The sequence below is a fragment of the Morus notabilis genome, unplaced genomic scaffold, assembly GCF_000414095.1.
Source record: "Morus notabilis unplaced genomic scaffold, ASM41409v2 Scaffold843, whole genome shotgun sequence".
In the NCBI taxonomy this organism is placed as follows: domain Eukaryota; kingdom Viridiplantae; phylum Streptophyta; class Magnoliopsida; order Rosales; family Moraceae; genus Morus; species Morus notabilis.
This window is the reverse complement of record NW_010361268.1, coordinates 903,166-920,079: the sequence shown is the minus strand read 5'-3', so window position 1 is coordinate 920,079 and position 16,914 is coordinate 903,166. Positions and strand designations below refer to the sequence as shown.

The 16,914-nt window shown below is 33.9% G+C and overlaps 1 protein-coding gene across 2 annotated transcripts; it reads right to left on the bottom strand.

Moving 5' to 3' along the window:
* Positions 1-11,720: 11,720 nt before the first annotated feature.
* On the bottom strand, positions 11,721-12,923 carry LOC21408456 (pseudo histidine-containing phosphotransfer protein 6). Of its 2 annotated transcripts, none has more exons than XM_010098923.2 (5): positions 12,855-12,923; positions 12,601-12,731; positions 12,282-12,425; positions 12,031-12,103; positions 11,721-11,887 (listed from the first exon to the last, which is right to left on the bottom strand). In XM_010098923.2, the coding sequence occupies exons 1-5, from the start codon at positions 12,921-12,923 to the stop codon at positions 11,834-11,836; spliced, it is 471 nt and encodes a 156-aa protein (XP_010097225.1). In that variant the 3' UTR covers positions 11,721-11,833. The 2 variants fall into 2 exon arrangements, with proteins under 2 accessions (XP_010097225.1, XP_024021929.1); XM_024166161.1 differs by having other exon boundaries at positions 12,667-12,731.
* Positions 12,924-16,914: the final 3,991 nt, after the last annotated feature.

The following is a 16,914-nucleotide window of genomic DNA, read 5'->3' as shown; positions in this document are numbered from 1 at the left end:
AATATGAAAAAGGGACTAAGTTGATAGCGTAATGATACTCTCCAAGTAAATAGATACATTAACAGGAAGGTTAATAAATGAATAGAAAAATATTATATGCAACTAGTTAGCACCATCATCGATTAATATAAGGTGACAGAATATGGTGGTTGTACAGTCGGTATATAAAAGTTTTTGTACATATCCTTATATAGTGTAATTAACCTAAAATAATTGTCTCATGCATGCGTTTTTTAATCACGGCACCGAGCTATATATTATTTTATTCTAGATATAATATCATAATCTGAAGTATAAATTTGACCATCTGAGGCCCAAATGTTGACTAAAAACTAGTCAAGGGGGATAAAACGACAATGGCGCCCTTGAGCTTTGTTAACCAAACCATGCCCTCGGACTCAGTTTATCCATTCCCAGCAGGTTGATAAAATTTCAAGTTTTAAATGCAACTTATGAAATTATCCAATATAAATATAGAGATCAAACGTGTAAAAAAAAAAAAAAAAAAAAAAGAAGGTGTAATTACAAGAGAGAAAATATATGAATGATATCTATTAATGAGAATTAAGAACTCCGTTATTAATACTGGAAATTATCTCGACACTTCAAATTTGGAAATGATACCCACTAGCTAAAATTTCATGGAAGATAAGTCAGCTAATAATATATTTTACATTCTTTTGCATTTTTATTTTTGGCATTTATATCCACGTGATCATTTAAGATTAGAACTTCAAAAGCACACAATATCACATCAGTCGGTGTTGGCTGGATGTTAATAATTAGCTAGCTTGGCCTCAAATTCTGCTTTCTAAATGGGGAGCAGGTACTTATAGCTAGAGCGAGTTTGAATTTTGGGAGCAAATTAGATAAGTTTGACCCATCAGAACATTCATTTTGATAATTTGGTATTGTCTAATTACCATCCTAGGGGAATATTTATTTATATGGGATCTTATTACGGTGTTTTCTCATGTTTGAGAACACCAATGTTTCTTATTTATCAGTTGTTAAATTTATATTAAATCTGATCAAAAGTTAAATTAAATTAAAAAAATAATACAAATTTAAGATTAATAAACATGAAATATTAGTATTCTAAAAAAAGAACACTAGAGAAATTTCCTATATATAAATAATATCGACTTTATCACACTCTAGTACTGGCTAGTGGCTACTGATTTTCATTTCTAAATGATCAACAACGCCAAAAATGTAAATCGAAAATTCAACACGGTTTCATTCTCAGCCATTGATACGACCCTCGGAATGGATTCCGGTGGCCGGATCGGATAATCGCTCTTCGAGTGAGTGTAAACTCCAAGAAATGAGAAATAGAGGAAGGGTTAGTGAGAATAGAGGGAAAGGGAAAACTAATAAATTTCATTCATCTCCCTTTAGCCAAGGATGGCTTACATATTTATAGGCACAAAAACTAACTAACTAACTATTTCTTTTATCACCGCTAATTAACAAATTCTAAAAATAAACTAATATTTAGGGGTGTATCATTCCCCAACCCTTCAAAATCACCTTGTCCTCTCAAGGTGGTTAAAAAAAAAAAAATTTAATTCAAACACTAAAAAGAAATAATCCCTTCAGCATATTGATTTTTTTTTTATTTTCTTTATTTATTTTTTTAATCCTTTTAGCCTCCTCGTGCTTATACTCTACTATGACCTGAGAAAGCCCAAGCCAGCAAAGGCCCATCAAGAGCAGGGAAGAACCCAACTGGATGTCTGACTATGGAAGCAAGGACTTTGTCGTTTGGAACCTAAGGAGGTCGTTTGGAGGCTTATTCTTCTTCCCCAAATTGAGTCGTGAAAATCTTTCACCGCCGTTCCCCGTCCTCACAACCTAGGCGATCTTGATGCCAATGCATTCCCGGGCTTCTCCGCCGTTCCCCGTCCTCGCAACCCAGGCAATCTTGACGCCGATGCATTCCCGAGCTTTTCCGCCATCGTCAGCTGTTGCAGCCCCGACAAGGCCCGGCTGTCGGCGTCCCTGAGCAATCCTTCGCGACCAAGCTTCCTCGCGTTCGTTGCCATTCTTCGTCGTAGCTTGCCTTCGCTCACATATTATGTTCTTCTGCCTCTTACATCAGTTTCATCGATCTTGTTTTCAGTACGTCTTTTTTTTCCTCGGTCTTTCACAAAACTCATTCGCCTCTTCCTTCTATATCCACCGATTCAGAATTCGAGAGCGTGAAGGAACCCGAATGTGAGGTGAATTTTTGGCTTTGCTTTGGGAAATATCAAATCAGGTACGATATCAGAAGGATCTGGCGGCCATGGATCTGATCCTTGCTTCGGGTACCGAGCAGGTGTGGTGGTGGCATTCTCGGTCTCTCCAAGTCTCGTATGGGGTTGTGGTTTCGACAGTGGTGGATGAACAATGGAGATCGGAATTGTTGTGATTGAGTTGATTTTGATCGGCTTTGGTTTTGGCTGACGAATACTCGGAGCGAAGGCTGAACAATTGAAGGTGAGTGGTAATGCTGGCCCGTGTGATTCCGAGAGCCCGGATTGTGGTGGTGGCTGGTTTGTGGTTGAATCTGCCTTGGGTGGTAACTGTGTAGACATAATTGTCTTGCTGTTGTCGAAAGAGGACGTCGTTTCCAGGGATGCCGGCGCCGGTGAAAGTGTAGGTAGTCTAGGCTTTCGCACCATTGAGCTGGCCGTGCATGGACCATCACCAAGGGCTTCCATAACTAAGAAATAGTCTGCCAAGTCGTCGCTGCCGATAAGCTCCATCGATATCATCGTCATCTCTCAATGAAAGCACCAATGATGCGAACCTCGGAATGGATTCCGGTGGCCGGATCAGATAATCGCTCTTCAAGTGAGCGTAAACTCCAGGAAATGAGAAATAGAGGAAGGGTTAGTGAGAATAGAGAAGGAAAGGGAAAACTAATTCATTTCATTCATCTCCCTTTAGCCAATGATGGCTTACATATTTATAGGCACAAAAACTAACTAACTAACTATTTCTTTTATCACCGCTAGTTAACAAATTCTAAAAATAAACTAATATTTAGGGGTGTATCAGCCATGCTGCTTCAAAACGAGCTTATACTCTTTTTTCGTCTTATAACCAAGCTCATTTTACGATCTTACAGAAAAAAGAAAGAAAGAAAGAAAAAAATGTTTCTTATTCCATGTTTCACACCTGTATACATTAATTATGAGCCCGTTTAACCCACGTGTTTAAATTAATAATTAATAATTTTTATATTTTAAATTTAAATTTTTTTTAGAAAAAAATATGATAGTAGAATTAAAATTATGAGTTAAACACGTAAAACAAATGTGATATATATTGTGGTCCATATTTCTATGTGGTAAAATATAAAACATCTGTGGGTGGCATGGCATATCGGGTTGTGACAAATCACAAACAGCTATACAAATCGATCAAATCTTGCTTGCTGACATTGAAGATTCAGACGGTGAAAAAGTGTAGAAGAATATTAGCCGCCCAATCTTGAAGGGTCTGCGACTGCTAGAATCTGTTCTGACAATCTGTAATGTTAAAAGCGAGTGGTACAAGATCGACCTAGTTGCTGGGCTTTTTCTAGACCGAATCAATTTTGTGGATTATTATTGGGTTTTAAGTGGAGTGTTTCCTTTTAACAAAATGTTACGACTTAATTAGTTATAGTCTAAAAAAAAAATTTAATTAATGAGTTAATATTAATAGAAAGAAGTAAAAGTGAGCTCTATTTTAAAGAATATTTTTAAAAATTGTCCTCGAGTTTATAGTAAAAGTTTCACTGGATGGCAAATTTTTGACAGTGGAGTTGAAGTATAGAAATATTTTAAGGCCTCGTTCATTTCACCGAATCGAGTTTTCAGTTTTAGATTTGTACAGTAAAAAGTTCTCAAAAAATGTCACATCAACTTTTTCTGCTACAGTGAAAAGCTCTCAGAAAATGTCACACCTCAGCTCGAATTAGAAACTCGAATCCGCGAAGTGAACGAGGCCTAAGAATACCAAAAATTATGTTGGATATCTTGGATCGTTCATATTGGTGCATGCCCCAATATAGTCAACAAAATTTAATTTTATTTGAAATGAAATTCAAAAAAGTAAAATATCAATTTGGTTATGTGATATTCCAAATATTTTACTGATTGAGTGAATTCGAAAACTTAATCCCAATCAACTAATGAGGGTGATATTTTATATGTATTGTGATGTATTTTGTCTCATTTAGTTAACTATGTGATTATTAATCTTCGTACTTATCATGAAATAATTTGACATGATATGATTAGTTAGACACCAATTAAAATATTAAAAATTAGATAAAAGATCTGTATCCAAATGAAAATTGCATGAAATCATCAAGATATGATTGATTAGGCTTCAATTAAAATATTAAAAATTAGATAGAAGATCTGGATCCAAATGTTCGTGGTTGTTTGATTCTTACTTTTGTAACAACCCCACATGTACACCACAAGCAATTAGGAATATGACTATTGATCGTGTTCATACAAGACCGTGGCTTGGAGCATAAAAACCATGTTCGTGATTATGAAGTATTATGATGTTATCCTTGGCAAATCAAAAAATGGTTTAGGTCAGCCTATTGTGATTTTTTAAGCATCTCCAGGAAAATACTTGAGAACTACAAACCAACATTTATTTACAAATTCGTATATAATTAAACAAACTTTATGGTACTCCTTGTATTTTTTTCACTATAGTTTATGTTGGCGTGTGTTGCGAACATTAATCTTTTAGAGCTTTTCCCTTTATTTGCAATACAAGTTAATTCTAGAGAGCTATACAAAGTTTAGTAGCTAAATTGTCTTATCCCACAATCTTAAAATCGTTAAGAACACAAATATTACTGGATTAGTTCTGCAAAATGAGATGTAAGCGTGCTTCTTTTATCTACTAATACTTTGGGAAAGGCCCGCTTTCAATTTTAACTTTGCTCAAATCCTACTCAAGGCTCCTATAATTGAACTTCAATCGTGGAGTTCTCGACTATCTATACTACATGAAACATAAGAACTAATTGTGAATGTTGTGTCTTATCATGTCATTATCACCCGAAATAAATTCTAATAATTCATCTTGTCTTATCATAACAAGACAAGATGAATTATTGAGATTTAATATCACCCGAAATAAATAATGTGATTATTTAATTAAATTAATTTTATAACACACTGTAGTAAGACCACAGGAGGTCACACGCCCAAGCACAAGGAGGTGTAGGGCGTGTGACACAGGTAGAATCCCATTGGGATTGAGTTGCTTACTCTCCAAGATATCCGGTTTATTTGTTTGACAAGTTTTCTAATCAAATTCAAAAGGAAAGTGAATATGACTTTACTTAGATTTGAATTTGAGCTAAGATTGGAAACTAGATAAAGGAGAAATTTTCCCTCTATCCTGCTGCAAATTTGCGCCTACCACATTGAGGTCTCCCTGTAGTGTGGCCGGCCATATAGTAGAGGAAAGTGAGAGAATTTTGTTTCTAAAATAAAATGGGAAGCTGTATTTTAATGATATTAAAATATAATTGTAACAAGTTTTTCTATTGCTTTGTATTAAGTTAAAGCAAAGGAGTTCTCCTAGTTTTCTATAAATAGGAGGCAACATAAAATTGTAGTAGAGAATTTTTGCTCTCTATATTTCCTAAGGTAGGTGAATATTAGAGAGAGAAAATAGAAGAAAAGTTCTTCCAATTCCCAATTTCTTCATATACATGCGTCGATAGTGAAGGAATACAAATTAGCGAGTGATCTAATCTGATAGTTTTATATTAGAGCCCGCACTCTAGGTCTTGTAGATTTCAAGGACTAGAAGAAAAAGATTTAGGCTTTCTGAGAAAACTTGGGCTTGGACTGTTCGTGGTCAAAGATCTCAAGTTATGCACCTAATCGTTCGCTTGGTATCTATCTTTATAAATTAATATCATTAAATTTATTATTGCATAAATTAATATCATTAAATTTATTATTGCATAAATTAATACAATCTATAGAGTATTCAAAAGTTTTATGATTTTTTTTATACACCATCCACACTACCACGCTTACACACATGAAAACGTTTCGAAAACTATGTGTTGTCCCACATGGAAAGTGGATGAGAATGTGAAGTGGTTTATACACATGGAAGGACCCAAGACCTAATTCTTGAAGTGTGTTCGGCCAGTTTCACATTCTCATCCATTTTCCATGTGGGACAACATGCACATGCACTTTTCTCGAACTAACATTTCTAGTAGCCGGCATATCCAAGCATCATACTCTAAATTGGAGCCAAACTCGAGAATGGGAAAGAGAACCGAAAATATGCATGTCCACTAAAGGCTCCACCATCCACATCTGCACCATCACCAACTACGAGAACAACTCTCCACGAGAGGCAATGTGCGAATTGCAACCGAGTATGATCGCTTGGCCCATATGAAGCATCGGGCTCTAATACCACTTGTTGGGGACACTTCATATGTGAAACTGGCCCAACACACTTGAGGAGCTACACTTAATCCAAAATGTTAATCTATTAGGTCTTAGATCCTCCCATGTGTATGAATCATTTCACATTCTTATCCACTTTTAATGTAGGATAACACACACATGCATTTTTTCTCAATATTATTTTACTTTATGCATTGCTCCGCGTGATGATGACAAGTAACAACGTACTTATTTCATTTTCGCATCCGCAGTCATGCCATGGATAAATTGTCTAGATTATTTTTAATTAGACTTCTAACGATATCTTAACCATAAAGTACCATGATCACGATACGGGAAGGTTCATCACATTTTAATTACTCTCTCTCTCTCTCTCTCTCTCTAAATTTACTCTGTTTGTTCATGAGAAGCATATCTTGGGTTGTCGGAACCCGCTTACCAATCTTTTCTATATATATACGTATATCCAAAATGTGTAACGAAGCATATCTACGCATGAAAAGAAAGAGGGAGAATAGTGGTTGCCGAGAATGGGAGGAGGCAAATAAGAGGTTTTGGTAATACAACCTCATGTCCACAATTCCTTCTCCCCATTGGATTTTGTATTAATTTGACCAACTTTCATATATTCTAAATTTCTATATATGTTCCCCTATTAACTGATCTCTTCATTTTTACCGCACCTTATAATGACGCAAAAATTTTCACTTATGCTCGTTTTCTAATTTCCAAGTTAATCCTAGACATTAAGGGTGCGTTTGGAATTGATTCCAAAACGTTTTTATTTTTTTATAAAAATGAAAACGAAAACATTTTTATTTTTATTTTAGAATCATTTTTGAAAATACGTTTGGTAGTTTTATTCTGAGATTGTTTTCAGTTTAAAAAAAACTAAAATTGTGTTTGGTGGTTTAATTTTTAAAAACATGTAATAATATTTAAATTAATAATATATTAAATAAATAATAATATTAAATATATTAAATAATAATATATTAAATAAATTTATTTCTTTTACTTTTTCCTTTCCTTCTCTCCCTCACAGATCACCCTCTCCCTCTATCTCTCGTCACTCTCCCCAGCTCCCTCTCTACTTCACTCGTCTCTTTCTCCTTCTCTCTTTCTCCTAAATTTATCACTCTTTCTCTAAGGGAGTTTTCAACCAAGAGTTGAACCAAAGAGGATTTTCACGAGTTTTCATCACCAAAGGAAAAATTGAGGTAAAATTCTTTAAGAAACCAACTCTTGATTTTCGGATTATGCTTTGGTGAAATTGTTCTTGGTTTGGTTTGATGAACTCTTGGTTTAAGTTTCGTTTTGAGACGGCAGGGGGGGTGCAGTCACAGAAGAGTGGGGGGGTGGGCAGTGGAGAAGAGAGAGAAGAAAATGAAAAGGAAAAATGAAAAACGGATGAAATCCGTTTTAAAAAAAATGGAGTTTTTTGAAAAAATTCTAAAAACGTTTTTGTTTTTTATTTTGGTATAAATTCTTCCCAAACACATTTTTATTTCCCGTTTCAATTTTTCTTTCTCGGAAACCATGAAAAAGGAAAATAAAAATGGAAACAAACGGGTCCTAAGTTTCAACTATATTTTGGTTTAACTTTAATTAAGGAAAATAACTCCAATTGATTCTCTCTCTTTTTTTGTTGATTGCTTCCATTAAATCTTATGAAAGACCATTTTCTTTACTACAACTCTACAAGTTAGCTACAATCCTAGACCATTTTCAGGCACTTCAGGCCCTAGATAGAGCTAAATTATTATTATTTTTTTTTTTAGTAGCATCAAATTTGCAATTCCCAAGTGATTGCATGCTTGTTAGCTTAAACTAGCCTTTCCATTCTCTTTTTCGTACGTTGTCATGCATCTAGAGATAATCGACCTATCTCGATTTTTATCATATACGACGTAAATTATGTGTAGACAAATACAACGATAAAATAAAATACAAATTTTTGTATCCCGCAGCTAATTTACATTTAGAGGTTGTTTGGTTTGGGTATTCGTCATCTGATTTGAATCATGATTCGTGATTCGTTACAATATTTTTTATCACAAAAAATACACGTAAATAAAAAATGATTATAATCACATGGTTCTAATTCATGAACCAAACGTCTCCTTAACTATTAGCTTAATAGGGTGTCACTTTATTTCAAAACAAAAAAAAAAAATCCACTTTATTTTAAGAGGGTACTATTAAGCAGACAATTATTGTTATTTTTTAGTTCAACAAGCTTAAAATCCTTTATGTTTTCCTTCTGCCAAAAAAAAAAAAAAAAGAAAAGGAAAAGAAAATAAAATAAACGATAGAATTTGTGCTAAAATGGGTCATCCCAACTCACAAAAACAGGGCTCCAAAGCTCTTTTCTATGATGGCCCATTAGGTCGTATCATCTTTTCTAGCCCGGTTTTCTTTTGCTCATCATCTCATGCAACTTGTCAGAAAAATACTGCCAGAAAGCTTGTAGCCGTATCTGTATATGTACTACTGAAACACAAGTTAAAAAAATTGGAAATTTGATTAAAGATACGTTTCTTTTAATATACACACACACAAACAAACCTCATTTGAGCATGCATGTGAAGTTTTTAAAAATTGGTACGCTGTGAAGCTATTGTGAACTTAAACCAGGCGTGTGAAACCTCTTACTCTGTTTGAATAAATCTCTGCATGTTCGAGCGCAGTTGATGATTTTATAAGTTCGAGCGCAGTTAATGTTCTTTTGATCTGTGAATATATCTTGAAGAAAAATTGCGTGGGCTGAAGTCTTGAAGCATCAAAGAGTGTATACACCCGCGATTCAATTCAAGATTTGAATTTTTACAAGCTGGATGAACCAGCTTGAGGGGGAGTATTGAAATATGCTCCCGTAATTCATGAGATTGATCGGTTAATAATATCTACAGCTGTAGGATTAAGTTATCAATAATTTCTTCTTGATTTAGGAATTTGGTATCCTGATTTAGGGATTTTTTGTTTGCTTACCTATATATTCTGTATCCTTTCTCCAAAATAATATAAGCTAATAAAGATGTAGTCCATTAAGTTTTCCGTTTCTTTGTATTTCTCCCTCTCTTTCTCCTTGTTCTTTCTTTTGTTCTTCATTATCAAGATTTTGTTCTTTATTTTGAAACATGGTATCAGAGATTAAGCTCTTGGGACATGATTTAAGTTATATGGTACTGACTAGTGACTAGTGATTGTATCTGAGCATTGACAACTCTCTCTGTCGATGTTCATTCTTCACATTTAATAATAGTTTTTTTTTTTTTTAGGTAATTCACATTGGGTTTTCAATCTGAAAGCTTTGTTTGCGCTTCTTTTCAATTTTAAATTAAGTCATATAATTAAATGCATATCAATATTAATTTATTTTCGTTGTTGAAGCAATACTAATTTATTTAGGGGACGTTTGTTTACTATATTCGTCTATGATTCTGAATCATGATTTATGGTTCTCTACAGTATTTTCTCTCATAAAAAATACACGTAAAATGAGAATGATTCTGAATACATAAACTAAACGTTCTCTTAGTTATCCTTGGTCAATTGTAAGTATATACGTGTTACTTATACTGTTTAATTTTAAAGGGTTACTAATGTCTCGTTCATTTTATCAATTCGAGTTTAAAATTTAAGTTTTGTTACAGTAAAAAGCTCTCGAAAAAAATAATCACATCTAATTTTTTTACTACAGTAAAAAGTTCTCACACAAAGTTACATCTTAACTCGAATTAAAAACTCGAATCAGCGAACTAAACGAGCCATAAATAATTCCGCAGTCATTTGTGTTTCCTTTTTTTTTGACGGTGGGGCGGACACTGTACATGATTTCAGAATAAAATTTAAACAAAAATAATTAAAATTTTCACTTGGAAGAATATATACCACTATATACCATTAAATGTGGAGATTAGATGTATGATCTTTCTAACTTTGAAAAATATATTTACGAAGGATTTTTATGTATACATCAATTTTTTGTTCAATACCCTAATTAGGTATCATTTTCTTTTGACAGTACGCATCGTTTTTTTTTTCTTTTTCTTATAGCAAAAAGAATTTAGCAACAAGATGTAATTTATCATAATTAATGATACGATTACTGTATATGTGTCAGTATAATACATACCAGTTGTGGTGTTTTCACTTTTCTCGTTGTGCCGTACTAAAAGAAATCATCCTCCTTAGTTTGTATTTCAATGTACGGCCTTCTACCATTGATTATGCTTCATAAATAAATTGGGTTCTAGTTGTTGTTATTATTATTATTATTATTATTAGAAACTTTTTTTTGATAGGTCTCTACTGGTGAGAATTTTATCATTAAATTTAATCAAAATCACATTATATTTATCAATAAGACAGTTAAAAAGTAGAGAAGCTGGAAGTTTATTTTTCTAATTCTATCCTAAAAACTCCCTTATTATTATGATTTATTTATATTTTTTAATAGCATGCAAAGCAAAATTTAATTTAAGAGTTCGTGACTCATCCGGGGTGAGCGTTCTCCAACCGCCACCTTCGTCTCAAGTGTCCCCTCCAACCCAAAAAAGAAAAAGAAAAAAACAATAAAAGGAGAGGGAAGAAATAGACTCACGAGAACAAATAAAGTGCTAAAAAGCCTGTAAATAGCCGACATATATAAAGCAGTATTGTGAAGAAAGGGATTGCAGATTAAGTGAAAGAAAGTGTATTTTTTTTGTGTAATCACTTTATTACACAATCAGTTTAATCAAAGTAGCTATATATGGCCGCCGCCCTGACCGAAAAGTCAGTCCCAACAAAAGCATGAATTTTGCATCAAGTCAAAAGGGCAGACCACTTTTGACTCTGAAACTCGATCACGATTAAAAAACAGCTCTCAATAAGACGTATTTGATTGATTTTTGATTGATGGGATTTAACTGATCAATAAAGAGATAGTTCGTAGCCGATATTTGTACTACTGGCGAAAGGGTCAGGCCAGGGCTATTTAGCTATATAGTTATAAGTGTCATTGAAGATCACAATCACAAATGTGTATAATATTTATAGCTCTGAGAAGTGACAACTCTCTACATGGAGTACTCGCGCATTAAGTGATGAAAATTTAAAGCTGATATTATTCAAAACTTTGATATGAGAATCCCAACAGCGAAAGTGGATTTTCATTTTGCTTTCAGAGTTACAACCAGGCATATTCAAGACAGTCCCAACCAACAAAAACAAATAAAAGGGAAAAAAAAAAAACAAGTACTACTCTACAATCACTAGTGGCAGGTGGAGGTGGGTAGATAAACAGTGACATTTAGTACTATTGGATCGTTTTGGATTTGAGCACAAACCCACAAACAAAAAGAAACCAAATGAAGGAGTGATTTGGGTTGGTTCTAATTGCTCTAATTTTGCATCGGATATCTAACTCCAGCTGCCAAGGCTCGTTGCTGCTCTATCTGTATCATAAAAATATATGGAAGTTATGGTTAGATCAATCAAGAAGATTATTATGGTGTATATATATATATATATATATATATATATATATATAAAGGTGTAATATAGGAAAGAGATTTCATATGGTTTTGTGGCATTTTACTTGGAAAAGTTCGTGCAATTTGTTCTTGAGGTAACAATATTCATGTTCCAGAAGCTCCAAAGCTCTCAAGCACCTGTTACAACTCAAAATCACAAGTGAGCCAAACTTGTTTTAGAATTTACTAATAAAAAATTGTGTCGTGTGTGTACATGACTTGAAGAAGAACAGGAGAGAGAGAGAGTATAAAGTAGAAGATTAGATTATATATATATATATATGAACACGATTATAGAGGAGAAAAGAAGACAAACCCAGCACGGTTGGTCTGCTCAGAAGCGGCGCGAAAGGCGACGCATACATTTCTGACTCTCTTGGCTCCTATACTCGAGCTGCTTCCCATGAACTGATTCAAATGGATTCCCATTTTCTTGTAGTCCGCGAACTCCTTTTCCATTCTTTCCAAACACACAAAAAAAAAAAAAAAACACACACACACACACACTTAATTATACTTGACCATCAACACCAACAACCCCCCATTTACAAGTACTTGTACAATTAATCAGTAAAAAACCCAATTAAAACCAAAGTGAACATATGTAATGTAACATATATATTAATGAAACTCACAGTAGGCCTCTAAGATTTCGTAAGAGCTTCTCGGACTCATGGAAGTAGATGTTGACAACCTCGGACACGAAGTTGGGTGAGCTCTCGTCTTGAAGCTGCTGTAACTGCAAGAATTGCTCGTCCAATACTCCCTAATAAAACAAAAAAACACACACACACACACATTATATATATATATATATATGTAATCAGTTTTACATATCTCTTACTCCTTTAATCTAAGATAAAAACGTGTGTATAAGTAAAGAGTATACCTGGTGAAAGAGAAGTGCGAGCAAACGATTCATGTCGGCTCGCAACCGATCCGCGCCCAACCCCAACATCCACAAAGGCAGACCCGTTTTGGCTATTCTCCACCGTAACCCCACAACACAACAAAAATAACAGAAAGCAAACCAAATTAACAAAGTATCGTTTCTAGCTAGTACTTTACTGTTCACAACTGAAAGTTTCTTTGAAGACCCGATATTTTTCTTTCTTTTTTTTGGGATTGTTTTCAGGGGTTTAAGGTTTCTCTGTTGTTTTTGGTCGTTGTTCTGTTCGTCCAACAGCGGGAATTCCACCTGGGATTTAAAGGGTCGTAGTTCCCCTACTCCTACTACAAATAGTTTTTCCTTTTCATTTTAAGGAAATATTTTAAATGCAACAGCGCGTGTAGTACACTTTCCATGGTCGGTTAGGGAAACATATTGGAGATAGTTGTGGAGAGTGAGTGTCACGCGCAGGTATTGAAAATGGGGGTGTTGTTAGTTGGGTTGAAGAAAGGCGTGCAGTTTGGGAGTTACCGAGGTGAATGTGGGGTATCAACCGGACCAGCCTATAAACTACGGCCACGCGCTCGGCAGTGAGTACAGTGGAGAGGTAAGGAAGGTCAGGTGAAGTGGGCTGGTGACCTGCTGTTCCCTTAGTCAGTCACCGCGCGTGCTGTCTCTTCTGGCAGGTTGGTGCGGCGTCGCGACCACTCAGTCACCCATCCCAGCCGACAACTGCCTGTAGCCGGTAATTTTTCAGTTAACATCTCACTAACTCCATAAACCATATGACAATCAAAAACTAGAAAAAAAAAATACGGATTGAGTCCTAGTGTGATTTATGAATAATGTATGTTGATGTACGACTAAATTTGTTTTTAGGTTAGTCCGCTTGTTCACAACATTTAGATTTTGATCTCAATTGATTAGTTTTATTTGTTAATTACAATGGCTCTTTTTGACGATATTTAATCATGTTTAATTTTATACATATCGAGTGGATTTGTTTTTTATTAGCTCTCGACACTTGTGTTCTATGTTTTATTTATCTTTAATAATAGATCCAATCAATAAATCTTGTTTGTTTTATATATAAATCGATTTGATGTGCTTTCTAATAGAAAGTTACAATAAAATGTAAACAACTATTCTTTATTGTACAATCTACACACATTCTGTTTGAACACATGACTTTCCAGGCCAAAACTTTTCATCCCCAAAACTCTCAATTTGTGTTCTGTATCAAATGGGTTCAGATTGGAAGAATATTTGGAAGGGGAGGTAAATTCTGAATTGGTCAGTTTCAACTGGCACAAGCTGAATAAAGTTACCAAAGTAACCTATAAAACAACATTTCGGGTTGGGCTCATAGGATTAGACAACCTGAACCCATGTGTCAAACACCTCCTTACTTTCTCGAGAAAAAATAACTAAAATAAGGAGACGTTTTGGTTCATTAATTAGAATCATATTTCGGGTTGGGCTCATAGGATTAGACAACCTGAACCCATGTGTCAAACACCCCCTTATTTTTTCGAGAAAAAATAACTAAAATAAGGAGACGTTTTGGTTCATGAATTAGAATCATATTATTAAAATTATTTTTAATTTACGTATATTTTTTATGAGAGAAAATATTATAAAAAATTATAAATCATAATTCAAATCATAATTTAAATCCTTCAACCAAACATCTCTTAAATATTTACTGTTGTTAAATTATTGTTTTGTATTTTACCATTTACCTTTGCCGCATTGAGTTGTGTGTGTGTGTGGAAGGGTGGTGAGACTGTGGCAGGTCCATGATCCCCCGGCAAACAAGGCTGTGACAAACAGCTGGTGGTGACAATTTGTGTGGTAGGCTTGCCACGTGGTGTAATGGGTGTGTGCGTGGGGAATGAATGGGTTAGACTCAGAGGGTACAGCAAAAAGGAGTTTTTTATTTTTTTATTTTTTTATTTTTTTATTTTTTTTTAAGAAAGAGCATGATAAGGGACTTTTCAAAAGTGTTGGTGATGGGAAACTGGACACTGTGATAGCCAGACTCATCACTCAAGGTATGAAGCACAAAATTATAGGCCACCACTTTTATTTTTCCCTCTTTAATTTATTTATTTATAGTTTTTCTACCTAGGAAGAATATTCATCCCCTATGATGGTGTCAATAACTCAATATGGGAAAGTGAAGAGAACCACTCATTGAAGTGGTTTATCTAATGTTTTGGATGTAATTATTGGATGCCTCCTTTTCCTATCAAATTGGAAAAGCCTTGTTGATGAGGTACTAATGGATTGGGAAGAGAACGTGGGTTGTTTTAACTTATCAATTATAACTACCTAGAGTTTTTCTGTACTTTATTTTCGATTTGGGGCTTTTTATTGAGTTATGAATTATGCAACGCAACCTAAAAATCAGAAGAAACACAATCTATTCCACGTATTTTGAGAGGGTAAAAATGGAGGGAGGCACCTAAAACATCATTACAAGTTATGTTGTTGCTTGATTAGCAAAAAAAGTTATGTTGTTGCTTTTGTACAAGTATGTCTCTTATTGGAAGCAAAAACATTATCTCTAATTGGCAATGATTATATCCTAAACCGTACAAGTGTGCACGAAGTCTCCTAATCTATAGTATGGGTTAAGCTATAGTTTAAGTTTTGTACAAGCGTGTTAATTTGTTTACTTAATACCTCGGCTTGCTCGCATGAAAAGCATGCTTAGCTCTCTTACATTTGTTCTATCAAAAAAAGCTCTCTGACATTTGCATACCTTAATCAATCATTTTACTTTTTTTTAAGGAAATTTTCTAGTACACTTAACGTACTGATAAATTAAATTTTTTTAACTGTTAGATTTACGTATTTTTTTATTTTTATGTGATTTTATACAGATCTGACGAATATAAAATCTAATCTATCAGTATGCTGGCGTGCTGGAGAATGTCTTTTTTTTTTTAATGTGAAATAGATCTTAGCTCCATTCTATATCTATATGTTTCGGCAATAGTCTATTTTTAATTTTCAACCATTGACATGGATGCAAATTGACCTTATATATCAGTAATTACATATTTCGTTTGTTTTGTCTCACGGTACTAATTTTGGACTAAAAATGCCACCTTTTAATCTTATTAGAAAATATATAACTTAAAATCGCCACCCGTCTTATGTCATGAATAGCATTTTTGTATCTATTTCTCATTTTCATTATCAAGGAGTAATTTTTTAAATATTATTCAGTAGACATATTTTAATGGAGTTAGAAAAAAATAATAAAAGAAGGATGAGAGCATGCTTTGTAGTGAAGTAAGCAGGCTGTTGATGAGGAAGTGAAAAAATGGTTGTTCATGGAAAACACTTTTTAATGGCGATCATACCCATGCAAAGAAAACCCACATTTTGATATTTATCATCGACTTTATAAGTGTCATGCTTTTTGTGCTCCCGTGCTTATGTACCGTAGCCATTACCTATTCATAAACAAACATTTTCTTTTTGTCTTATCAATAATGTCATTGTTCAGACCTTCCTACATTGAAATTCCAAATGTAGGAAAAGTTTAAAGAATGATCCTTATTTATGTAACAATGTTTAACTCAAACAAAAGTTATATTGGTCGGAGTGTAGAATATAGTATCATATTGAGATCTCGTTGCTCGAGATACTCTCCGGTCTCTTATGCACCCTCTTGTTTAAATATGATTGTTTATGAGTTCTTATAAACAGTTAGGCTTCTATATAGAAAGTCTTATGGATTGTTCATTTGCATTTAAATTTTAAAAAAATTTAAACTTAAGTTATAACTTTATTTAAATTCATGTTCTTTTGTAAAATTTGAGTTTGAATTTGTGTTTGGAATTAAAATATGAGTTCAAGTTCCTAAACTCAAACTTAAGTTACAGAACAATATTTTTTATATTATTAAAAACACCTTAATTTTTTTATTTTAATTCCGATTAAGATGCTTTTTTCTATATGTTTACAACAAAAAGACGAATAAAACTCCACCCCGCGATTTTTGTTCCACTATTATGGATACCCAATTATTTCAAAACAATGGGTT